At 39.0% G+C, this 26,388-nt stretch overlaps 1 protein-coding gene across 3 annotated transcripts in view; it reads right to left on the reverse strand.

The window, feature by feature from the left end:
• Window positions 1-26,388, reverse strand: part of PSIP1 (PC4 and SRSF1 interacting protein 1) — a 39,477-nt gene that overhangs the window by 12,131 nt on the left and 958 nt on the right. For 2 of the 3 annotated variants that reach the window (XM_059833455.1, XM_059833456.1), the window contains exons 2-12: window positions 26,028-26,104; window positions 21,406-21,544; window positions 15,759-15,875; window positions 11,840-11,947; window positions 11,005-11,067; window positions 8,382-8,520; window positions 6,566-6,641; window positions 5,963-6,188; window positions 5,172-5,290; window positions 2,339-2,394; window positions 1,033-1,103 (exon numbers count right to left, since the gene is read on the reverse strand). In XM_059833455.1, coding sequence (XP_059689438.1) covers window positions 1,033-1,103; window positions 2,339-2,394; window positions 5,172-5,290; window positions 5,963-6,188; window positions 6,566-6,641; window positions 8,382-8,520; window positions 11,005-11,067; window positions 11,840-11,947; window positions 15,759-15,875; window positions 21,406-21,544; window positions 26,028-26,104 — 1,191 coding nt within the window. The remainder of the gene's footprint in view (window positions 1-1,032; window positions 1,104-2,338; window positions 2,395-5,171; window positions 5,291-5,962; window positions 6,189-6,565; window positions 6,642-8,381; window positions 8,521-11,004; window positions 11,068-11,839; window positions 11,948-15,758; window positions 15,876-21,405; window positions 21,545-26,027; window positions 26,105-26,388) is intronic. The other variant, XM_059833457.1, reaches the window with a different exon arrangement.

Below are 26,388 nucleotides of genomic sequence, written 5' to 3' on the forward strand. Positions count from 1 at the left end.
CTGTGATGCCAATGAAACCATAGCCCTGCAACTGCAGACAGATGTCCAGTTACTCTGGTTTGTTCCCCATGCTGTATGCATTAGCATACAACCACTTCAAACAGGCACCGAGTTGTGCTGGCTTTCCAGAAAGGTGATGACGGCTTTCCTCATAATGCTGTGCTGCCAGCAGTTCCTCATTTCTGTGCATATGCTTGTGGTAATGCCACTCAGTCCTGTTCTGTTGAGGAATTCCATTGATTACAATGCCAATTCCACTTGCGTCACCCTGCAACATTTGATTGCCATCCTGCTCCACCACTTCCTCACTTTCCCCTCCGATACCGTTCCTAGTTTAAAGCTCTTCAGCCAGGCTGGCCAGCCTCTTGACAGCAATACTTTTGCCCCAATTAGCTGGGTGGATCCTGCCACCTCCCAGCAGTCCTCACCATTTCTTCAGAAGCCCTTTCCTCAAGAAAGGGACCACCACCTAGATTCCCACACCTTGACCATGACCCTCAGAGTCACACAGTCATGCTTGATACTTTGCAGGCCTTCCCTGACCATATCATCGGTACCCAACTTAGGAAACCAGCAGCAGTTAATAGTCTTAAGGCCAGACAAGCCTCAACCATTTGTCAGTAACGTTCCAAATCTGAGCGCCAGCAAGCAGCAGACTTCCCTCAACAACGCATGGGGTCAGCAGATGGGTGCCTCCATCCCTTGCATCAGGGATTCTGCCACTGTTATACCCATTGTGTCCTTCTGGTGCTTCTGCATGGCTCAGGCTGAGCTAGCACAGATGCTTCATATGACAGGATTTTGTCTGAATGTTTCCAGTAAATAATTAATTATGAAGTATTTTCAAACAAAACCAATTTTACTTGCTGACATTGATCTTTTAGTGTCCACAGTAACCTCATTTAAGCAGCAGTTATCTTTCAAACTGAAAAAGTTCCGTTCATTCTCAGAATTTTAATTAAAAACAAGCATGCATGCCAAGTGTTTCCTACTGGAATTATACACATAAATCAGTGTAAAAAAGATACTTACAAGATTATCAATCTTCAGTGAGTTCTTAATTTCTGCATGTATCCTTTGAAGCCTAGAATCCATTGATGTTTCTGAAGATTAAAAATAGCATGCATAAATATTTGATAATCACATCAGGTTTGTTTTTGTAGAAACCCTTCTACAAATCTGAACTTCATACAGAATGCAGAAAAATATGGGCAGGCACATCAGATAACCAGGCAGGTGCACACATAAATACACCACAGGGCTTACTATCAGAAATAAAGTACACAGCTTTTTAAAACTGGACACTATTAGCAACCTACATAGAAAATTATTTTCAGTTTGTAACTCCTAAGGAAAAAACTATTTCAATATACAGCTGTCACCTTCTACTTCTGGGTCAGGTTAAAAGGACATTTCAATAAATACTAAGAGTTACAAAGCTGGAAAACCCTTAATGACAGGACACCTGGATGTTTTCGGTAAATTGGACATGATTCAAGTTACAGTCCAAATCCATCCAAATAAAGTGTTCCCAGTACACACGTTCCAGCAGGTGTGCAAGATGAATGAACATGTCTGTCTAATTCACATGCTGAATGCCTGTTTGGATTTTTTTTCCATACACAAGTGGTATGTATTCTGAACAATACTGCAAGCGAACACTTTCCTTCAAGTCCAATCCATCTTGAATGTGTTTGGATCCTTTTTTCTTCCCCTGCCAACACTGGGCTGGTTGGAGTCTATGCCACCGGATCTGTTATTACACCACATTACAGCCAGTGGTTTGGATTGCCCTTAAAGATGGAAGTACTAAAAAGGAACGCCTTATCCCTAGGAAGGTCAGTTTGCAAGTCGGGGTTAGTAGGCAAGACCACAGTAATCTGAATCTAAGCCTCTTGCTTAGGAAGGACAAGCTTCTTGCTTAGCAGGCCTCTTGCTTAGTAAGAGGTAGTATCTAAATACTTTCAAGAAGTCCCTCAGATTATTGTGTTATGATAAGAAAGAAAGGAAAAAACAAAAGGGAAGAACTAAAGTGATTCAGTTCAAAGAATAAGAGCTTTTGTTTCTTGTTTACAAACAGAAGGTATCATCGAGGTTTAAAAGCTCAAATGACAGTAAAATCGGAATAACAAAGGCCTGTTCTTATGCACTGAAGAAAGAAGATAAAAGAACAAGAATGCACTGTTTTAGGTATCTGAAGGACGGACGCAGTCATGGATCAAACATTTTGGACTGAGACCCCAAAGCCATCCTTAGCAGTAAATTATCTTACCCGGGCAGGTAATTCTGTTCAAAATTCAAGATGACCAAAAATACTGTTTAGCTTCTTTAAACTAACCTCTCTTTTTCTCCATCTTCTTAACTTCTGTTTTCTTGCCTTCTTCTTTACTCTGCCTATCAAAAACGTTAAAGTGTTTTTACAATATTGTAAAATCTGGTTTTCAGTCTCCCCCCCCCCCCCCATTTTCAGATGGGATGCAATGTTCTGAGGTATTAGCTTAGTAAAACATTAGCGTACAAAAACCACAAAGAGCCAAACCCTAGTTTTCAGAGACTGAAATAAATCAATAAAATCAGTTAGCTGAGATACTGCTGATAAATCCTCCATACTGACAGATGGTTTTCCCTAGAAGCAGCAAATCAAAGGATTTTAAAAACAAGTCACATTTCTAAACTGTATGTTCTTTTGGTTACATGTACAAATTGGTGAAATGGCACTGTACAGAACTAACTTACGGAGAAATAAAATATTTTTATTATGATGGCAAAAAGAGTAAAACTATTTTACATTACCACAGGGAATTTCAGAGAGATCAATTAGTCATAATCAGTTCCTATGTGACGTATTTTCTCATATAATGAATTATAACACTGCAAGTATCCTACAACTGGCCATAAATGTATCAATGGCCTCAAGTTGCGCCAGGGGAGGTTCAGGCTAGATATTAGGAAAAAGTTCTTTACTGAGAGAGTAGTGAAACATTGGAATAGGCTGCCCAGGGAGGTGGTAGAGTCACCCTCCCTGGAGGTATTCAAGGAGCGTGTGGATGTGGCATTGTGGGATGTAGCTTGATGGACATGGTGCTGTGTGGTGTTGGGTGGGTTGTGGCTTGTTATTGTTGTTGTGTGGCGTGGGTTTTGTGGTTTTTCTTTTTGTGGTTTTTTTTTTGGTGGTTTTTTTTTTTTTCCCCCCCCAGGTTGGACTCGATGATCTTACAGGTCTTTTCCAACCGTACTGATTCTGTGATTCTGTGATTCTGTAATAATCTACATATTCTTGAAGCAAACTGTAATAAAGGAAAAAGACTTATAATAAGTTCACTGAAATCTCCTGGCTCTTTCTCTAATTGTATCACTAAAAAGCTGGGACTCAAGAAAAAACAAAACAAAACTTGTCTCCATCTCAGCTACAGTATGAAGACAGGCAGAAGTCTTTCAAACAATCTTATGAACTCTTTATTCAGAGAAGATCATGAACCCCTGTCTAGCAATTCCTCAAGTCTTGTCTTACTGAGAGGTTTCAAAGCTCATTTTAGAATTTGCATATTTCAGCATATCATGACTAAATAGTCTGTGACTCATTTTCTTCCTGTCATAGTAATATGCATCCATAAAATACCCAGGCCTGTATGTCTATCTTTCATGTTCCTTTCACACTATATCCAGTTACAGCATCAACAGTTTTCAACTACGTAATACTTCAACTGGCAGCACAGGCTCATGTAGTTTAAACAGTACATTTAAAGTTTGTATATAATACAGAACAGTGTACAAAGCACTGTTATTAGACTTATATAAATATTAATGAAGTAGCTACAAAGACCAGAAAATGGAAACTATGCTGATGAGAAAAGTAACAAAAAAGGTATCAGCCTATATTCAGCGTATTAGTAGAGGAACTTGAAGACACACAGCACAAGAAGAAATCTTTTTACTTTTTATCAATATTCAGTTTTGTGGTATTAGTCATCAGCTATAATTAAATTCATTATGCATTCATTAACTACTACTCCTTTATCTTACGGAAACAAAGCTCTACCTACCCTCCAATGCATAAAATATGACAGCTATTTAAAAGTAGAGGAGATTTGATTATTTAACCAAATCAATATATGACAGTTTGATTGCAGAAATCAATCAGCATATGCCAGATTTAAGTAGTGGTATATTAAGAGCTGCGAAGATGCTAAGGACAATTTAGTGTCTCTGGAGTTGGAAATGCTTAGGTTTGCTACAGGCAAGTAGAGTAATTATGTTAGGTTTCCAGAGAAGGAGTGACAGGAAGAAGAGGAGAAGAAAGGGGTAGAGGATAAAAAAACCCCAAACAAACTAGATGCTTGTTAATGAATGTGAAAAAGGTAGAATTTTGTTGTTATGGGTGAAGGGGACCATTATCCTCCTCCTTTTTCTCCAAATTTTTACCTTGTTCTCCCTTTCTTCTGCCCTCCCACCAACTGTGGGGATGGGAACATCATGCTCTCGTGGTGGCGGCTTCTTCACCCATTTGCAGAATAGCTCTTGAGAATGAGTCAGATTTCTTCCTATTGTCCCACCCCCCCAGTTTCTGGCAGGATCTTCTCTCCATTCTTATGCTTGATTCATTTGTGATAATTTATCTTCTGAATGCAGACTGCTCTTGGTATCACTCAACTGGCTTTGCAGTGCTAGAGTAGAATAATTCTTAATTTTTTCCTTGTTCTGTCTGACGGTGTGTGCTCCAGCTGCCAGACAGAGAAGGAAATGTTTTCCAGGCAACCCTATGCATTCCACGTGATCAAAAATCCATAAGCATGGATTATTAGGTCCTACTGGTTCTCAATCTAATGTATCCAAAACTTAAAGAAAAATATATAGCTGTCCTGAACAGTTCCCGATCCATTTTCACATGGACACTCTTAGGTTACTTCTAAACAGAACCCGCCAGCTGTCTTCTGCTAGAAATTCTAAGTCACTGAAAGACTGACATGGCTTAATTTCTAGGTTCAATTCTTCCCATCCTCCCACAATAGAACTCTCTACTTAGAAAGAAGTTAAAATAGACAAAAAAAGGGTGGGGGGAGAGAACAACAGAACACAGTGCAAAACAGTTTAGAATTTTTTCAGATATAGTTTCCTCCTGTTAGTTTCAAAGTACTACAACTTGCGGACATCAGATGTTAAAACATACTCACGATTCAGATTCTGTCTGTTCTTCTTGCTTACGCTTTCTTTCTGTTACTTCTCTCTCATGTTGGCCTCTTACAATGTTTCTTCTATGAGCTGCCTGAAAGCTTCTTCCCCCTTTTTTCTTCTGTTTTTATTTGGGATTTTAGGATTGGAAAGAGAAAAGGAGTCTTTAGATTACTGAAATGCAGGATTATGACATCATTGTTTCTGTAAACAGGTAAACCTACCTACACTAAGTATCTTTGAAGCAACTCTGCTCCACGGAACAACCTGACAAGAGCTGGCTTTCCCCGCAGCTAAATACAAGAGCTCCACACTCCATGTGTTGTTAAGTTCTGAATTTCTTTACTCCTTTCACCCTTTTTCCTTTTCTAATAGAAGGCAAATATCCTAAGCACCAGAAAAATGAAGACATTCCAATTGACTGGCTAGGGACAGCTTTATACCTTTCAGAAACTTGATTTCAAGCCAAATGTTCTCTTAGATGCACCCAAAGAAAAAAAAGTCTGTGTCCAAGAAACACAGATGGACAAACCTTTTGACAAAACACGTAACTGTTACATTTAAATCTTTCGTTAAAGAGAAAAGTGTCTTAGAAAAGATGCTCTTAGAAAATACCAAAGAAGTTCCTGAAAGAATTATTTCAAAAAATTAAGTTCTGCGACTTTTATTCTCTGTATCTATGAGCCAGCCACAGGGCTCCAACCTTTATTAAGATCTGGCATCAATTTCAAGATCGATCTTTAGTGATACTGCTTTCCTCTATGATAAATATATCAGGAAAGCAAAATTATACCTTGTCACCTTCTTGTTCTCCTCCATCATCTTCAGAATCAGAGGCTGATGTAGAACCCACTTTCACAGCATTTTTCCTTTTTGGTTCAGCCTCTTTCTTTCCTTCCTTTTTGTCAAATTCCTTCTTTGATTTCTCTTCTTCCTTATGACTTTCCTCATCTTTTTTCCCTTGCTTTTTCGGCTTTTCTTCTGGTCCTTTTTTCTTTGCCTTGTCCTCCTCATTAACCCTAAAACATGAACAGTATTTAGGCATCATATCCAATATCTACAGTAAGTTTAAAACATCACAATCTTCTAACTCAGGAAGCTGTTGTTTTTTTTTTTAACCACAGAATATTAGAAATTATTAAGTGAATTCACTCTCAGTTCATTTAATGACTCTTCAAAAAATACTTGTCTTTTCTAAAATTATAGCCCATCACCTTTGCAAAAAAAGAAATAAATAATAGTATGGAGGTCCTAATGAAGCTAACGTTAGATCCTGAATACTAAAGGAGCAAAAACCTGTCAGGAACTCAGTACTAATTATGAAGTCTTAACATAAGGAACAACATGGTTTACAATGAAGAAGCTTTATATTAAGAAACAAAACAGAACAACTCACAAGTCACTCTCTGAAACGCAAGGTGGTTTCACCAACTTGGGTCTCCCTCTTGGTTTTGGAACCTTTACTTCAGAAGCTAGTATTTATACAGAAATAACAGGTTAGTCCACAGCCACCATCTGCTCCTTGTCTGTGAGGAAAGATTCTTACTCAACAGACAGAAGCGACACTTAAATCAAAATATATACCCTAACTTTATTATAATAAAAAATTCAAGTGTTAAGTGAGTACCAAACTTTAATCAAGATATCTTTGAAAAATTAAAGTGTTAGTAGTTTTTCTAGCTAATCGGTAAACTAAACTGGTATTATTTTAGCTGCAGGCTGCAACTACCAATTCTTGTGTTTTTTGCAGTCTGTGCAGTTAGGATTTGTTTCACATGTTGCATAACTAACACGAACAAGTCTGAAATAAGAGAACGGAAAAAAGGTCATATATTGTCCACATTTACGCAGCCTGTTTGCCACTATTTTTAAATGTATCATGGGCCTTCCATCACTTTTCTTGGTAACAAACCACTGTCAAGAAGTTCTACCACCACACTACAGTACAGAGCAAAACTTTGCATTTCCTCAAATTCACCATATTGTTAGGAATAAGACAAATAGTGTGTCTGCCTTTCTGGGGCTTATATTCTCCAAATGCTTGTCCGATACCACAGTGAACATGTGCTTAGGAAACCTAATACTCAGCATTTAAACTCCTGTTAGTGTTAGCATGGAGATGTTAAGCAAGAGATGCATGTATCATACAAGACCAGAAAAGGCTGCATCGCACATCTTATAAAAAGGCATTTTATACAGGGGGTGAAAGCATCTCTTAGAGATCCTTTCCTGCTCTTATAGACAGTAGTTAGTAAAAACAAACAAACAAAAAATTCTAAAGATAAAAACACATACAAATATTAAAAATGTACATTTAGTACAGGTAATGAAAGGGGAGGGAGCAGGAGGGGAGGTGAAATAATACATAATTTCCTCACAGCTTCCAAGGCAAAAGTAATTAAGTCTAGTTAACTGTGGCAGCACTTCCTAAAAGTTATTTTCATACTCATCTGTATCTGCTGACAATATAAATTATTGTTTCCCAGACTAGATGCTCGTACAAAAGTACTAACTGCTGCAAGAACTGTTTCCCAATGTAGTAGTTAGTGATCAATTCAAGATTATCTGCGAGCTTACCACAAAAATTCTGATGAATTACATCATTGTTACTTTGAAAGAAACAAGCACTGCAGAATTATCACCAAATGCTTCTAATGATACATTTTAAAAAATGCAGTTTATATTTTCATTTCATTTATCTATCAATCTACATAGACTGCCTTAAACATCTTTTTACCGAGTCTCTCCAGCTGTCTGTTTGTTTCTACTGTCCTCTGAGCTCCACCTACAGGCTCTGTGTCCCCCCAGTCCTCTTCCTTGTGTTTTATGGATATTTAACACAATTAAGGTATTTTATAGACCCTGAATGAATATAAACCTTTATGGAGTAACAATGCAAGAAGAGCTCTTATCGTGTATCTACAGTTTAGCAGCATACCATGAAGAAGGCTTTTCTCAAGGTGATACTTGTAGCCAAAACCAACAAGACTTATGTAGAGGACTAAAAATTAATGCTAACAATTTAAATCCATTTATGTCCTAAATTCTTCAGTTTGAGATGAGGTGTTTTCTCATTATAATCTATTAGCAAAGACTGCCTTCAGCATGAGAAAATACTCTGCAGCACTTTAGGGTAAAGAAACAGGTACCTGAGTAATTCTGCTACGGTATTTCTGTGGTGAAAAAAAATAAATCTCTTTTTTAAAAGTTACCTGCTGGTCTTCCTCTTTTGGGGCTTACTTTTGGAGACACTGGCACAGGAGCTGCTACTGCCACTGCTGCTGCCACCGCTGCTGCCACTGCTGCTGTTGCCACCGCTGCTGCTTCCTCAGCTTCAGCTTGTTTTTCAGCCTAATTTAAAAAATTATTTTCACAAGTGAAAAAAACACAGGGCATCAATTTCTCAATTACCTTCTCAAACAACAGCTTTAAACTTCCAGAAATGCATTACTACACCATTGCTTCTACACATAAAAAAAATTTCCAGATTTAGTAACAGTTTATATTTAAATATCACTAATTTCACCCTCTCCACACCACCACTACCTCATATAGTAATGTTTCATATAATTTCAACCACCCCATTCATCTCCAGCACTATTTTGGTACAACAAAGGAAAAAGATTATTTCTAAGTATTTTAAGATCACTACAACAGCATGCCAAAACCCAGGTTTAAGGAGGTAAATGCATTCCCCTCCGACGCCATCTACAAATATTCTTCTCTTAGATGCCATCATCTCCCCTAGCTGCATCAGAGTATGAAGCCAGTAGATGGAGCTATTCAGAAACAAACCTGCTTCTAGCTCTATAGCCAATTATTCACAATGAAAAATTTTATATTGACCTGCACTAACTGGACATAATGACCTTCACCTACATAGTCATTTTAGGGGCACTGGGTTGTAAAGACAGAAAGAACTTATGACAAAAAAAGATCTTGATGCAAGGTGAAGTATCACCCTGCAGAAACATTCCATATCCATACATCCAAAGAACTGAGAAAAATCCCAATTGGAGAAAATATTCACAGAATTTAGTGTCCTGCATGCAGGAGCATCAGCTAGCAGCAACAGAAAAGTTATGGGCAAATACGTATTTATCTTAATATTCTTTGTGGGCACCTATAGCAAAAGACGATTTTAAAGAACAGAGACAAACGTCAATCTAGAACAGATTACAGGTGCATTTTTCATATTAACTGTGCTTTCCATCAGTCTACAGGAAGACTATTTAAATGAAGGCAGAAAAATACCTGTTAGAATGTATTTTTACAATCCCAGGAAAAGAAAACACCTTGTTTCTTAAGACAAATAAGAACTGCATTCAAATTCATATAACTGCATAGCCAATCCTCTTTCTGACCCACAAGCACACACCATATCCCTTGAAATACTATGTTTTTCTGTTCAGCAACAGCCTGTAGTAACGCAAATTTCTGGTTAAACCCCTTGCCCCACACAGCACGTGCCAAACACAAATCTGTCAGATGAAGCTAGTAATGTGACAGAGGAAGTCTTCTTAGGCCTGCAATGCCTTATGATGCCAGAAAAAGGCCACCTCAAACAAAACACCAAACCATAGGAGTTGAGTGCTTTTTGAAAAAGTAAAGAATGAGATCTTGTTTGTGTGTGTCATCTGTGATGCTTCTCTCCCATTTACAAGCTGAAGTCATATGTATGCATAGTCAGACATTCTTTCAACTTCTTGCTGTTTCAGACTAGAAGCCTTCTTTGAATTATTTTAGGTTTATTTTTATAAAATTTACTTTTTTTAAAAAATAAGGTATTCTTTTGAGTTATATTTTTAAATAGCCAAGTCATTTTTGTAAGACCATGCAAACACGTACCTTTCTTTTTCACGAAGCAAATGATACTTGGCATGCTACTTATTTGTGACAAACATACTAAGGTCACAGTTACTTCACACTCATGCCATCCCTGCTGTCAGCACTAATGTTACAAGTTAAATGGTTTCAAATTAAAATTAAGCTTTGCCCCACTTCAGTCTAATTTTCAGTTGGGTCAGTGCCCTGATCTGGTTTGCTCTGTGACCACATGAACATTAAGGCTGGAGCATGCTGAGCAAGCAGCTGGAACTGCCTCCTTCAAAATAACTCAAGATTTTTCCCAGGTTGAAGAGACCACCAAATCACAACCTCATGAAAAGGTGGAGTTATTTCAGGTGCTAGTTCAGTGTGATGAAGACCATTAAGAGAAATTTTTCAGAGCTTCAAAACAGACTATTGTATTAGCGGTCTAGCAGGAGTTTACATCTTAGTTTTTCTTACTTGCAATGGACTGTTTGGGAAAAGATGGGAACTCCCTGCTCTACATTAAGTTCGAACAGAATTAAGACTTGTAAAAGACCCTCTGGAAAAACTTTCCTTCCTACAAATCTTTCAGCCATCTGAAAGGGGGGAGGAGGGTGTCAAGCACCAACTTATGCATAATCTGTCATTAAAGAAAATCATATCCACAGAATCACAGAATGACTAAGGTTGGAAAAGACCTGTAAGATCATCAAGTCTAACCATTACAAAAAAAAACCCACCACAAAAAACACACCACACAAAAAAACCCCACTCACACCACCATGCCCATCAAGCCACGTCCCACAATGCCATGTCCACACGCTCCTTGAATACCTGCAGGGAGGGTGACTCCACTACCTCCCTGGGCAGTCTATTCCATTGTGATACCACTCTCTCAGTAAAGAAATTTTTCCTAATATCCAGTCTTTATCTCCCCTGGCGCAACTTGAGGCCATTTCCTCTTGTCCAGTATCATCACATCCAAAAATTCCAGTAAGGGGAAGTAGTTAAACATACTGTTACCTTTCTTTTTCTTCCTCTTCTAGCAACTTTAGGAATAGAAGCATCATTTGTTTTCACCACATCCTGTGAAGATTAAAAAAGGTGCTAAGAGTCTTAACGAAACAAACATATATTTTAAATTATTCTAAGTTTTTTCCACAACTGCAGTCTCTGGCACATAATTCATACAAAAATCCTGTAATATATATGAAGACACCTCCTGCTTTTAAATTATTAAAATCCTGACTATCTGGTAGTCAGGATTTATTTCTGAAGGATAAGAAGTACTAAATAATATTCTGTTTTAAATAAAGGTATGTAGTCATGTTTTAGTCTGTCTGAACTCGTACCTAGTCCTTTAAATAAGTACATCTGTAATACAGAATAAGTGGCAAAAACCACACTGTCCCACTTGTTTTAATTGAACTTAGAGACAAGACTAGAAGTTTCCTCTCTGATGAAAGCTTCAATATAAACATGAGTGAACACATAGGAAGTTTTATGTAATTAAACAGCTCCTGAGACTGTCACAGTAGTAATACTTTGTAGCTTACAAACTTGGTCATAGGAAGCTACATCTAAACATGAGGAAGAACTTCTTTACTTTGAGGGTGGCAAAGCACTGGAACAAGCTGCCCAGAGAGGTTGTGGAGTCTCCTTCCCTGGGGATATTCAAAACTCACCTGGACACATTCCTGAGCAATGTGCTCTAGGTGAACCTGCTCTGGTGGGGGGCGGTTCAACTAGATGATCTCCAGAGGTCCCTTCCAACCCCTACCATTCTGTGATAATAGATTTACATCAATGAACATAATATTAAAATGTTCTCTGGTACATAGAAAAAGCTTTCACGTACTTCTTTACTGTTTTTTTCAGAAGGTAGGTCATCTTCCTTTGAAGTATCCATCTCCTTCTCTTCTGTTTCAGCTTCTGCAGGCAAGTTATTATCCCCTTTAGGGGATAACTGCAAAGGAAGTCAACATAGAGTAAAAAAAAACCCGCATTAAAAAGTATTTAATAGTGAAAAAAGAACATGCTTATAACCACCACGCTGCTTTTCACTTTAAATAGTTGAAGTCTGTATATACACTTAGGTTTCTTAGGTACACATTGAAAGCCTAAGGCAGGACCACTTTCTCCTGTACACGATTGCAGACGGTTGTCAGAACGGGTCAAAATACAGTAGGATGCTATGGTGGAACTTCAATTCCACTTTGTGTTCATAACAGAACTACACTCTTTCACCATATCACCATTATATGAGTACTTTTAAGTGTTCATGCCAACATTCAAGATTCATTTAGATCACTGTTTGTCTATACATACAGATGGATATCTAAGTCACAGACCACATTTATCAAAATGTATCACTCTACTAAACAAAAACTTAATGTAGTAAACAGACAACAAGCAACTTGTTTTATCATGTGTGATAATTGGCGTAATCTAATCTACACCTTTTTTCCTGTTTTGTTGGTTTTTTTAAATCTTAAAATACTATTTTTCATTTTTGGGTGAGCAGTTAAGACTTGGAAAAAAAAAATCAAGAGTTCGTAATAATTTACTTGAAAACAACCAACATTTCTTTGCAGCCTATGTATGTGCATGTTTTTTAGATCTTCAGTTCATTCTCTCAACTTTAATACTATTGCCTTGTCCCACTTGCAAGCACCATTTCTGAAGTTCGCTTTTGGAGTAGCTACAGTTGTTAAAATTTCAACATTGAATAAAGCAGCTCAGGCACAAGGCTATCATACAATATTTTTAATAACTTGAAGACAGGTGCTATCACTGAGTCTTTTTACAGATTACAACTTTAAGACAGAAGAATCACTGGTACACTAAAACCACAGGAAACCAGAGTACAATAACCAGTGTATTGGGTTTGTGTGGCAAGGCTTTGGTAGCGGTGAGGCCACAGGCATGGCTTCTGTGAGAAGCTGCTAGAAGCTTCCCCCATATCCAACACAGCCAATGCCAGCCGGCTCCAAAACGGACCCACTGCTGGCCAAGGCCAAGCCCATCAGCGACAGTGGCAGCACCTCTGTGATAACATATTTAAGAAGAAAACACAACTGCGCAACAGCAGTCGGAGAAGAGAGGAGTGAGAATATGTGAGAGAAACAACTCTGCAGACACCAAGGTAGTGAGGGGGGCGGGGGGGATGCTCCAGGCTCCGGAGCAGAGATTCCCCTGCAGCCCGTGGTGAACACCATGGTGAGGCAGGCTGTCCCCCTGCAGCCCATGGAGGTTAATGGTGGAGCAGATATCCACCTGCAGCCTGTGGAAGACACCACGCTGGAGCAGGTGGATGCCCAAAAGAGGCTGTGACCCCGTGGGAAGCTTGCACTGGAGCAGGCTACTGGCAGGACCTGTGGATCCATGGAAAGACAAGCCCACACCGCAGCAGGTTTGCTAGCAGGACTTCTGACCCCACGGGGGACCCATGCTGGAGAAGTTCATGGAAGATTGTTTCCCGTGAGAGGGACCCCATGCTGGAGCAGCGGAATAGTATGAGGAGGAAGGAGCAGCAGAAACAATGTGTGATGAACTGACTGCAACTCTCATTCCCCATCCCCCTGCACCACTCAGGGAGGAGGTAGAGAAAATCAGGAGTGAAGCTGAGCCCGGGAAGAAGGTGTTTTAAAGATTTGGTTTTATTTCACATTATCCTACTCCGATTTTGATTAGTAATAAATTAAACTGATTTCCCCAAGTCAAATCTGTTTTGCCCGTGACTGTAATGACGAGTGATCTCCCTGCCCTTATCTCGACCCATGAACCCTTTGTTACATTTTCTCTCCCCTGTCCAGCTGAAGAAGGGGAGCAATAGAGCAGCTTTGGTGGGCACCTGGCAACCAGCCAGGGTCAACCCACCACAACCAGTTAAAAGAATGTTATAGCTACATCAGTATCAAAAGAAAAGAAGTAAATTTGCTCCATATTTTGCCTTGAACTGTAACTGATTGAGACTAGTTACAGAAATCTATGTAAAAGGACCCATTCAGGATCTTCCATTCCATCTTTGTGTTTCAATAGCTCTTATGTCTTCCTGTTTCTCTTTCACAGTGCCACCTTAAGACAGCCTGAAAGCACTTTTCAGGAGAAACACGAAGCTTAAGTCATTGCCATCCGCACAAGTACATGCTGCTTGCTACATAAATTCATAGTGAAGCAAACTAATGAACCAGTCCAGTTTAAAGGAAGTTTTCCTCTTGCAGTAGCAAATGCTGGGTAACAAATGCTTCTATCAGCAGTGTGCATGGGTAAGAAGGCGGCACTGGTTTACTAATGCTACCAGGAAATTACATATTGAAGAGCACTCCTGAAGTATAGCTGAGAGAACCCAAATCACACTGACCTTCCACATGTGGAAGTACTAAATTAAGGAACATTCTAAGCAGTAGGAAGTTGAGAGAAATAACCCATCAACAACTCTGCAGTCTCCAACTCACTGAAACAACTCTCAACATCATCTATCACTGTACTACCAGTACACTATTTTTTTTTCCCAAAGATCTTTTTTTCCTCTTGAAAAAACAAGCTACTACAGCTACTAGACACTAATCCTACATGAGGGAACATCCACTATGTATCTGACACATTGCAAATTCTTCAGTTGCAACTCTGAATCGATACTAAAGGACAGCCAGCTACAACTACAGAAAAACTACATTACTCTTTGCAAATAATCGAAAGGAAAACATAATTAAGGCAAGTATATTCAAAATAGTTTGACACTTAAAGGCACTGCTCATCCTGTACAGCAGTAATTTCCAGAAATGAATTAAAAAAATAGAGAGGTATTAATCCCATATGCATCACAATTTTTGTCATTTTAGGATTCTATTCTTTACAAAAAAAATGAGAAAAGATGACACACATCTTTTCCATGCCATATGAAAAACAAACCCACATGAACAAAACAAAACATTCAAGGATAGAGAAAGTTCAAAGCAGTGTGCTATACTAATATCATTAAGTGTACAATCAGCTAGGAAGGTTTATCTTTTACAGTACAAACTATGCACAGCACCAGTAAGCTGGAACAAAGATGTTTCAGACAGAAATGCACTTTCTCACTATGAATACAGTATCTTTAAAGAGAACATAATCTTGTTTCAGAAGGATTCTAAGGTATGCACACATTTACAAACAAAGAAGCTAAACTCTGCCTATATGAACTACTGTATACTGATTACTCACCGATACTTTCCCGACTCAGAGTTCAATAGATACAGCTATGAAATCCTTTATAGCCATTTATATCCTAATCAGTCCATTAGGAGTATGACCTAATTCAAACTGATTCTTATAATCTGTTCAGGCATATACACTGAAAAACACTTTCAGCTCAGACAGAACCTAATGCCATTAGGCTTTTCAGCAAAAACTGTCATGATTGAAAGAGACAGTCATACCTCCCTATGATACTAAAAAGTCTTCAAAAAACAGAAAGGGAAACTTAAAGCTAAATCTTGGTGATCATTGCCACCCTCTCCTGCCTAGGAAGTACTGTATTAATTTAGTCTAAGTGTATTATGATTTAGAAATACAGACCAGTAAAAAAATTTATTTTCAAAACCATGTACAGCATCTTAAAAGGAATACAGAAGAACAAGAATACTACTATATGTACATCTGAGAAGAAGCAAAGGCAAGGCAGTTAAAACAGTAAAACACAGTTAGTTTAAAGTACTTAAGTAAAAACTTGGTAATACAGTTTTGACTTAAAAACGTTTCTGGTAGAACAAAACACAAATTCATTCACTTACTTTTGGGACAGAAGACTTTCTTCTTTTGGCTCCTGCTTTTTCTTCACTCCCCTCAGCAGGCTCCTGACTGCTTTCTTGAAGAGTTTCTTTGATAGGAGTGTTAACAGCTGGATGGGACTTCAATATGAAAACATCAAAAATGAGAGCTAAATCCCTTCCTGAACTACAGAATAACAATACTGAGAGATGTAGCCCTGAGAGGGCTACAAAGATGATCAGGGGACTGGAACATCTTTCTTATGAGGAAAGGGTGAGGGACTTGGGTCTTTTTAGTCTGGAGAAGAGAAGATTGAGGGGGGATCTTATCTATGCTTATAAATACTTAAGGGGTGGTGCCAGGAGGATGGGGCCAGTCTTTTTTCAGAGGTGCCCACTGACAGGACGAGAGGTAACGGGCACAAACTTGGTCATAGGAAGTTCCATCTAAACATGAGGAGGAACTTCTTTGCTTTGAGAGTAGCAGAGCACTGGAACAAGCTGCCCAGAAAGACTGTGGAGTCTCCTTCTCTGGAGATACTCAAAATTCACCTGGACACATTCCTGTGCAACCTGCTCTAGGTGAACCTGCTCTGGTGGGGGGTTTGGTCTAGATGATCTCCAGAGGTCCCTTCCAACACCTATCATTCTGTGATTCTGTGTGTTCTGCCACCTGTACATGGCAGTGTGTACACCACACTGAAGAAAGCATCATCCCAAGGAACCCCTTATTAGAACTACAAGAATATTAAAATATATCTTACTTCGTTAATTTCTACACTTTTTCGTTTAAATTGCATTTTCATTATCAAACTTTCAAGCTCTAATGCTATAATAACTTATTTTCAGACTAAAAATACCGCAATGTAAAATTTTTCGTAGGTATGACTTAAAAAAAAAGTTGGTTTTGGTCAAATATAACTTGTGGTGCTACTGCCAAGAAGTGCATTTTTAAATAAGCTATCAATCTTATGTGAGCCAACCACCTGTTCCTGAAAACATGAGCAGAAAAAAAAATTATAAGAGAGGCTAAAAAATTAAAAGACATGGGAATAGAGAAGGTAAAGTAAAAATTACTCTCTTTTATTCCACTACATTGTGGAGAGCATTCTCACTCTTAAATACTAGTTCCTTCAAACAATGTTGGCAGAACTCCCCTAACTCTTTAATATTTCCCCCACTGAGGAAGTGGTTTTGGATTTAAGCCCCAGCCACAAGCTCCCTTCTGCCCTCCACCTCCCTTGCTAGCGGTTACAAGCAACATCTGCAAAGCATAAACACTGCTTTCAGAACATTCCAGCCAGTTCTGGCAGTTAAACAGATAACGTGGCTCTCAAGGACCTACCAAGACAAAATATGCCCAGTAAAAGGACAGAAAAAAATAAAGATTGCAAGTGAATCCTTCTAAATAAATAGCTGACAAGTCTGTTACTTTAATATTACCTTGCATCCAGAATAAAAAGCCGCATCTCCATGTGATTACACCCCCCCCCAGCTTACCTGCTGTGTGGCCAAGCACAGAACTATCTACTCACCCTGAATTTTCAGGCTCTGACAACTAAACTGTCTTCCTGCTACTGTCCAGTAACTGTGCTTCACTTAAAAACCAAAGAATTGTACGTAGTTCAAATATAGAGATGAAGGAGTATCGCAAGATGAATCCATCTGTCTCAGAGACCGCAGCTAAAAAATTTGTCCGTTCACCAATGCCTACTGAATACTGCAACTTACTAATAGGCCGTAACACACTGCTCTGCTCTAAAACACTGTTGGAAAAACAGCATCTTCACGTCTTATGTTACCTTTCGTCTCAGCCTTCATAACCAACTACCTGCCTTCACTTTCGAGAGCGCTCGCTGCCTAGGCCCGTCTTCTCTCACAGACTGCTCCGGGGAAAACTGCTGGCAGGCCGGCGCCGGCTGCCGGCGACCTGCGCGGAACCCGGCCTGGGGCTGCCCCGAGCCGGTCGCAACCGGTCCCATCCGGCTCCGCAGCAGGCAAACCGACCCACCAGACACCGCTCCGCGCCCGCCAGAGAGCGCACGGCGCCTCCGCTGGAACAGCCACGGGGAAGAGTCACTGCAGAGAGGAGCCGCTGCCCGAGAAGGGCCGGAGAGATGCTGCAGAAGAGGGATGCCCAGACAAGACACCGGCGCAGGGCTTGAGGGACACCGAAGCCAGGCCCCAGCCCGGAGCTGCCTGAGCAGGGGCGGAGAGGGGACAGAAGGGACGGCAGCCCGTGGAGGAGCCCACGCCTGAGCCGCTGAGCAAGACACAAGGAACAGCAAACACAAAGTAACCACCGCACACCGGCCTCCGTCTCCTGTGCCGCCATCGCCTCACCCAAGGGACTGACTGTGGTGTGCGATGAGGGGACTGGAGACCAGCCAGGGGGGAGCAGAGGTGGCCGGAGGGAAGCTGAGGCACGTTCTCTAAGTGTTTGTTTGTCTTTGTTTCTCATTACCATAATCAGTAACAAAAAGCTTATGTGAGCTGTCTAAATTGTGCCAAATTCCCCGACATTAGTGTCCTGTTGCCTGTGCCATACCCCTCTTTGGCAAAGATGGGGAGGTGAGGGCTCAGAAGCTGATTTCAACCACTCTGCTACCCTTAAAACAGGTACAAGCTTCCCCATAAACTCCTAATAAAACTGTCTAAATATCTACATCAAGCACTCTTAAACTTCCTTTCCTCCTCTGACTAAAACATTCAGAAGCCCTTCCCCTCAAAATCCCTTAGCTATTAATCAAGACAGCCACAGAGACTGTTATCAAGCAGATAAGCATCCTTGCCTTATTACTGGGAGGGAGAAACTGTACGCCCTTGTTTCTCCAGCTTTGAGAATAGGATGCTAAAGCAACATCCTCATGAACAGGAAAACTGCAACACAAACGCCACGGGATCTAACAAGAACGTGAAATAAGGTACCTCTGAAGACTCATCACTATGAACTATATATTATCCTGCAAAGCACTGAAGAAATAAAGCTCATTTCAGCACATAAGCTGAAACAAGTAAAATCAAAACAAACACCAAATACCACACGACAATTTTCTTCTTCTTGGAAAAGTGGGACGTTCCTCCATCTTGTCTATAATCTTTGGCAAAACACTGACATAGTATTTCAATTCTAAGAATTACACCCAAAAGGCAGTGCTTTGTGAAAAAACATGGCAGATCCATGACTGATTGACTTGACATCAAAAGATGCTCGAAGAAACTATCTCTGAAGTAGACCTTTACTGGTGGTTTTTATTTCAGATCAAGTAACACTCTGCCCGTTTTACATCCCAATTTATTTTACAGAATGTCAAATCTAGTCAGCCATTTGCAGACGTACTCCTTTAGCACCAACAAGAACTGCCCGCAAGTAAAAACAAGAGCTGGCTACATCCTAAGGGCTTAACTTGCTCCAAATAAAAACTTGCCTTTAACAATGCATAGCACAAGACAGAAAGAGAAGGCTGTCAAAAGAAAGGCTTTCTAAAGTTAAGGTGAGAATTCAGAAGAAAATTTGCACAAGCCTACTGCATTACTTCATTCTGTAATTCAATCTGGTCCAACCCTCCTGCTCAAGCAGGGCCACCCAGAGCTGGCTCACCAGGACCACATCCAGAGGGCTTTTGAGTATCTCCAAGGATGGAGACTCCACAACTTCCCTGGGCAACCTGTGCCAGTGCTTGGTCACCCTCACAGTGAAAAAGTGCATCCTGGTGTTCAGAGGGAACCTCCTACATTTCACCTCCTATTCACGCCCATTGGCTCTGGTCCTGTCACTAACAAGAGCCTGACTCCATTTCTTTGCACCCTTGCATCAGGTATTTGTATACACTGGTGAGACCACCCCTAAGGCTGAACAGTCCCAGTTCTCTCAGCCTTTCCTCATAGCAGAGGTGCTCCAGTCCATCATCTTCATGGCCCTTTGTGGGACTCTCTCTCCAGTATGTCCATGTCTCTCTCGTACTGAGTAGCCCAGAACTGGACGTAGTACTCCAACTGAAACATCCCTACTAAGAAAATTACTGGAAGAAGAAACTTCTAAGGCTCACTTATATGAACAGATTTTAAATACAACTTGTGGAAAGAAAAAGTTTTTTTTTTAAATAAAGAAATAGCGGGGGGAAAAAAATGGCAAAGAACAACCCAATGGCTCTAGACAGAACCTGTTGAGTTCACGGAAAGAGCTATCATTGAAGCTAAAGTGAAATAGCTGAATGGAACTCAAAAGGTAGAAAGGACTACCTCACAGAAAAGCTGCTAGATTAAGAAAACAGTCTGTATGCATCTCTTGGCAGCATGTTTTGTGTGTGTACAATTGGAATCGTATTTGGGAATGTCTGAGGTGCTATGAAAGCAACACAGAGCACTGCTTAATTGAAGTTACTGATTCCTGTTGTGAAACAAAATATGAGACAAGCTTGTTACTGTTGATTGTTTATACCCAGATTTTCACCTTGTTAGAATGACTGGTGAATAACATACAACTCAGTTATGGTTCTCAACTGCCTCAGTCATCCATGGAACATCTCTCCTAAACTCAAAAGAAAACAGTGAGAAGGTATACTGACTCTTATTTTACAGTAGCAGAAAGAATCTGTCCCTTATTAATACAGTCCTTCCCACTGTGGTGAGGGGATTAGCATCTTTCCATATACTGGAGCAGAAAAAGTGTACATCTGGAGTACGTCGTCTTATCTCTTGACTCTACTTCAGAAACTCCTTAACTCTTCTTCAAACTAGAAACACAGTAACTTGGAATATCTTACAAAGCTGGTGCCGAAATGGCAATCTGGCATGCTGTGCAAGCGCAGCAAGTAATACCAAAAGATACCAATTCTTTTTATTATTACTGCAGCATTGCCTAGAGGCCCCAGTAGGTGATCAGGGTCCAGCATACATAGCAAAACCAAGAGGCTACAGAATATGTTCAGAGCAGGTAGGCAAAGACAAGACGAGCAAGACAATTTCTTTGTCTTCAGATTAAATTTGGGTCTTTTTAGGGGTAGCGCTGCATAGATCCAGTTTAAGCTTGGAAAATTTACCAAGAGGGCAAGAAACAAGTAACTACTGATGGACAAAAATTGAATCAAGCAAGTCATGTGACAGTTTAGGGGCAAAAGGCAAGCATCACATTGCTTCCAAGCACTAGAAGGAAAATACTGTATGCTACAAAAGAAGGTACTGAAATCTTACAGGCATACTTGTGGAGAAAAGCACTTGGGTTTAAAGGACAGAAAGTAGTAGAGTGACTAAGAGTCTGAAAAAATACCACTTTTCAAGCATAGTCGTACAGTTCCAAAAGATAAGTATCTTAGGAATATATACAGTTATAAGTACAAATAGATAAGCATATATGTAGTTATAAGTAAAACTTGATGTGTACTGTAAAAATTGTTAAACTTTTAGCCTTGTGTTCTGAAACTGTCAACACGATCCCTCATGAGCTCACTGTAATAAACAGATATCCCCAGTTAAACAACACCTCCCCATCTGTTATGCTATTAATACTAGAGAGCGATTAAAAATTAAATAAAAAATGAAAAAAAAAATATTGGTCGAACCTGCAGTTGAACAACAGCAATAATTTATTACCCTACAGCAGGAAACACTCATTGCTTTTTTTTTCCCCAACAGTATAGCAACAAAGATTTGCTGACTCCACATAACCTACCTGCTGATGAGAGAACTTCACTTTGGGATTGTTGTCGATTTCCCACAACCCTTCATTAAAACCCTTTCTTTTATTTGGTTTGCCGTATTTATCTTTATTTTCAGAGTAAGGGAATATGTCCTTTGGTCCCAAAAATGCCCTTAAGAAGAGAAAGAACAAAAAGAACAAAATTCCATGTTTTAAATGGTTAGTCTTCTCAAAGGAGAAGTAAGCACCAAATGTTATTAAGATATGAAATTAATTACTACTGCAACAACTAATCCTGCTACATAAGCATCTTTAGTTTTCTCAACTTTCACCTTCAACAGCCGAAGTTTTCCATTACTGCCACCACACATATGGACCCCCTCCTTCCCAGGGTGTTAGAGTGCCTGGGCAAGAAACAGCTGATGCTGCATCTTAATTGCAGCTGATAGGACAACCAACTACTGTGAACCAGAACAATGAAAAACTGAATAGCCTGCAAACAAACAGAGCAATTGCTTCCTTAGGAAAAAAAAAAATAAAATAAATCAGGCTTAAATGTTAAGAATAAAGAATCCTTGAATCTGGACAATGTAAGGCAAGAGAACAATTTAAAGGAGAAGAAATGGCACCAAACTAACAAAGAAAACCTTTCAAAGTTATTAAATTAAAAATAATCCAGTTAAAATAGAAAATTTAAGAATAATTTTTAGTGTATTGAACACCAAAAAGCAACACATGAATACACTGACTGCCTGCATCTTTGTAAGTACGCTGTGTAATTCAGCATTAATTCAGTAGTTTTTCAGTGTGTGACAATAGGACCTCATCACCTGATTTACCGAACTTAACCAATAAAAACTTTAAACTCTTCCTTATTTTAAGTTTCTCCCCCAATCCTTTTCTTGATGAAGTATACATTAAAAAAATCTGATTTTTATTTAAGCGACTCTTGTAGTAGAGGTCTTAATGCTGCCTGCCTATCTTTGTCAGGCAAAGAAACAACACTCCTGCATGTACTACCCCTACTGTAAGCTGTGTAACCAAAGCTTTTAGCCTAGTAGCTTTTCTCTTATGTAGAAGTCACAGTAGCCACACTACTAGCTTCTCTAAGCTAGACTTGGTAACTTGTTACTGAGAACCAATATTCTGGTTTATGCTGGAGAATATCAAAGCCAGTTTAATTCCTGCTCTACTTTCATGACCTTTCAAGGTAGGATTTCACTGTGGCACTCCATACGCTGCTAACAGAAAAATACAACATTCTGGTGGTACATTCTTATTTTCACTTATTTATGTGCCTAGACACAGCTTTGTCTGATTGTATATATGTTAGATCCAACTATTTGAAAAGTTGTAGATACTTTCTTTCTAAAGTATCGGCTCATGGAGAAGTTAAATAGATACTTCTGAGCTCCACCCTCCTGTTTTATTCATCATCTTTGAAAAGAGGTACTTGAGATTTACACCCTACTAAACAAACAAAAAAAAAAAGAACGTATCATCATCTAGAAAGCTTAAGCATTTCCTACTCCAGCAGGAAAACACTGACCTATGTGTACAAAGTATTAAGTAAGCCACTGTGACAAATTAGACTGGGAATCACCCACCTCTTTGCAAGACATGGTTAGAGAGGATTCAGCCGGTGTGGGAAACATGCACCTGCAAAGCCTACTTAACCAAACCAAAAGGAAGGAGAAGGAGACAAAACAGAAACTGGGAGAGACAAAAACAGAAAACATTGCCTCTTGTCTTCCCTATCCCCTGAAGGGAAGTATTTTTCCAAGGTCTGTAAGCCTCTACCCATACTGCTCAGGCTTTGAAAAACACCAGGAACCAACTACTGTGAAAAGGCTGTGTAGCTTACTGGGTTGCTGCGGTTAAATCCCCACATACCAAACAGAAAAAAGCACAAGAAAATTGAATGAAGAGAGATTACCCTAGTATACAGGGTCCAGAAACTAGAGTTTCAGCATGACCTTACGTTTGTCTGTGACCAACCAAAATTTGCACTGATGTGATTTACTTCAGCATGACCTTACGTTTGTCTGTGACCAACCAAAATTTGCACTGATGTGATTTACTGGCACAACAGATCCAAATAAAGCCTTTACTAAAATAGTATCTACTTTATTACTATCTTTTAAGAAAACGTACTGTTGCTGCATTAAGACAGTATGGAAATAAACAAAACAAACCTCAACCAAATTCCCAAAGCATATTTTAAGCAGCATGTATCTGTTCACTGCACACAGATAGCAACACATTTAATTGTGTTTTGACAAAACTTAGAGAAAATCAACAACAGCAATCAAAGTACAAGTTTATAGTAATCTGCAAAACTTATTCCTAAAAATCAAGTTAAGAATTATTCCCAAGCCATTCTTGATTTTGTTTTTCCCTGTAGCTCCTCCTTCCCTACTGTAACCATACAGCTAGAAAACATCATCCTTTATACAGAAGGACATTTTAGCATGATTAAACTTGTTATCCAGATTTTTAGAGTTGCCACTACTTACAGTAAGAGTAGCCTGTACATATACAGCTTATAACATGCTGAAGGTATGTGATGTCTAGCTTTGCACAGGTGTGTAACTCGAACTGTGAAAAGCACAGCGGAGATCAAGTTTACCAAACTTATTTCAATTCCCATGAAAAAATACAGAAAATCATTAGCTCTACCTAATTCCTGATGGATCACTAAGTCAGTATTTACAGCTACAAACCTAAACAAAATTACACACCATGGAACAGCATTCTCCTTTTTTACCTGGTTTGCTCCTTCCTATTGTTACTTACCGGTATCTGCTGTAAGCAACAAAAAGTAAGATCAAGCAGCACAGGAGTTTCACCTGTTACCACTCCAAGGAGCACAACGTAAGTGACATGCTTAAAGAACAAATGCCACAAGACAGCTGGGTCATGGAACATCCTGTACTTTGCAATGTATGTGAAACAAAGACAAGAAGTTTCTCTTATATTGTATAGATCTCTGAAATGCAGTAACCCTGAAACTACAGCCTCCCAAAAACCAGATTGCAGTAAAACTTTATTTTGTAAGAATATCAAAGAACAGACATTTCAAATTTACCCATGTAAACTACAAAAAAAAAACAACTTCCAAACCCAAGCATGTCTTAGTAGCCTAAGCTAGATTTAAAATTCGCCATGATGCTTCTCAAAATTTGCAAAGGTATTTTTAAAGCTTTAGATAAGGAGTTACTTCTGTCTCCCCTATATTCAGGCTGTGTCTCTGAACTTACTTACAACTGCACAAAACACCAGTACAATCCAGAATGCCACACAATACCAAGGGCAGGATCAAAGCAATATTGTGTTTTCAGCTGCCAAAAAAAAAAAAAATCAGCTGGGAAAAAAAAAATTAAGAAAAAAGATAACCTGCTTCATTGTTTACAGTTGTCATAAAAAAAGAGACGGGATTCAAACCTCGCAACCTTGAATCAAATTCCAGGAACCTCTCTTTACCCACAAAACTACACACACAAAAAACCCCCAAACTACAAAAACTGAGCCATTGAAAGATGAGAACAATTAAAGAAATGCATGGGTGTATGAGCCAAACATATAGAAATCTTTTTCAACAGGAAATCACTTCTTAAAAAAAGAACCAAATAACAAGTTGTGTCAGAGAGAGCAGAGGATGCTTACAATTCAACACGGCAATGTATCTTGTCTTAGCATGGCTTACTAAAAGATAGATGCAAAGTATACTAGATTTAAGAGATTTCAATAGATATTTAGTAAAATGGAGAAAAAAACCAAAGCCTTTCCACAAAACGCAAGAAACAGAGTACTTGTGTACACAACTTCTATCTCTGACCTGCCATTTTATTAAGAAAAACAGCAGAATTAAAAAAACCACCGCTATAGGTTTTGGTTCTTTTTAAAAAAAAAAATAAAGCTAAAAATCAGACAACAAATGTAGTACTGAATTTGAATTCTTAGAAATCTACACTAGGACAACCAGTCCTGCAATAAAGTAACACGATAATTTTTGAAAGACAAGAGCTGCATAAAACCCAGCATATTTACAAACAAATTTAGCAGTGGAAGAAATACAGTCCCTCAAAGCAAATGTTGTGTGATTGTTAGCATGGCTGAAAGTACCCAAAGACAAATATTTTGCAGGTTTACAGCTAACTGCACTTCCTCATTTTTCTCTCCAGATCTTACAAAAACCCAACACCCACAACCCCAAACCTCTCCAGAAAAAAATAAACCAGACCTCAGTAATTGATTATTTGTCTGTTTCTCAAATTTTGCCTATTTCATTGTTCTCAGCCTTATTTCACTTTCTTTGAGAATATATTGTTGAGAATTTTGAGGATGTACAGGACTATAATTATAAGTCCATTACTCAAGAAAGAGAAACCTATCAGTCATAACACTGTGGGGAGGATTTTTTTTTTTTCTTCTGATGAGGAAAGCGTACATGGTATGATTATGGTCTACCACTCCCTCAAATAGCTTAAGCAAATGTTAGAGAAGCATGTCTTGTCAAAAGCAACTAATTTAGGAAGAACTGGTCTGCTACTGAATACTATAGTTTAAAAGACACTACATTCAGACAAGCCGTTAACTTCTTGTCACGGCATTCTACAATGAAAAAAAAAAAAAATGACCCTTAAAGGACTTACGTCTCATGAGTGCCAAAAAAGAAAATAGGCATTTTATTCGTAGGAGGCTTTACTGCTCCATCAGGAACTTCATCCACCTAAAGTAAAAACAGACTACAATTAAAGTCAAGTAAGAGTTAAGAACAGTCCAGGGGGAAGTAAGTAAAAGTCTTAAGGATTAAAAAAGCAAAAAAGCACTACAGAGAAGTAAAGCAGGTCTCAAGACCTCTTTTTAACTCTATGTTAAAAAATACAGCAGAATAAAAGACAGTATTAGCAACAATAGGAAGTGATAACACTTCTCGTGTTACAGCAACACTTTTCACATGACTGCTTCCTTTAGGAGAGACATGATGTGCTACAGGTAAAAAGCACAATTCAA

The sequence above is a fragment of the Gavia stellata genome, chromosome Z (genome assembly GCF_030936135.1).
Source record: "Gavia stellata isolate bGavSte3 chromosome Z, bGavSte3.hap2, whole genome shotgun sequence".
Classification (NCBI taxonomy): domain Eukaryota; kingdom Metazoa; phylum Chordata; class Aves; order Gaviiformes; family Gaviidae; genus Gavia; species Gavia stellata.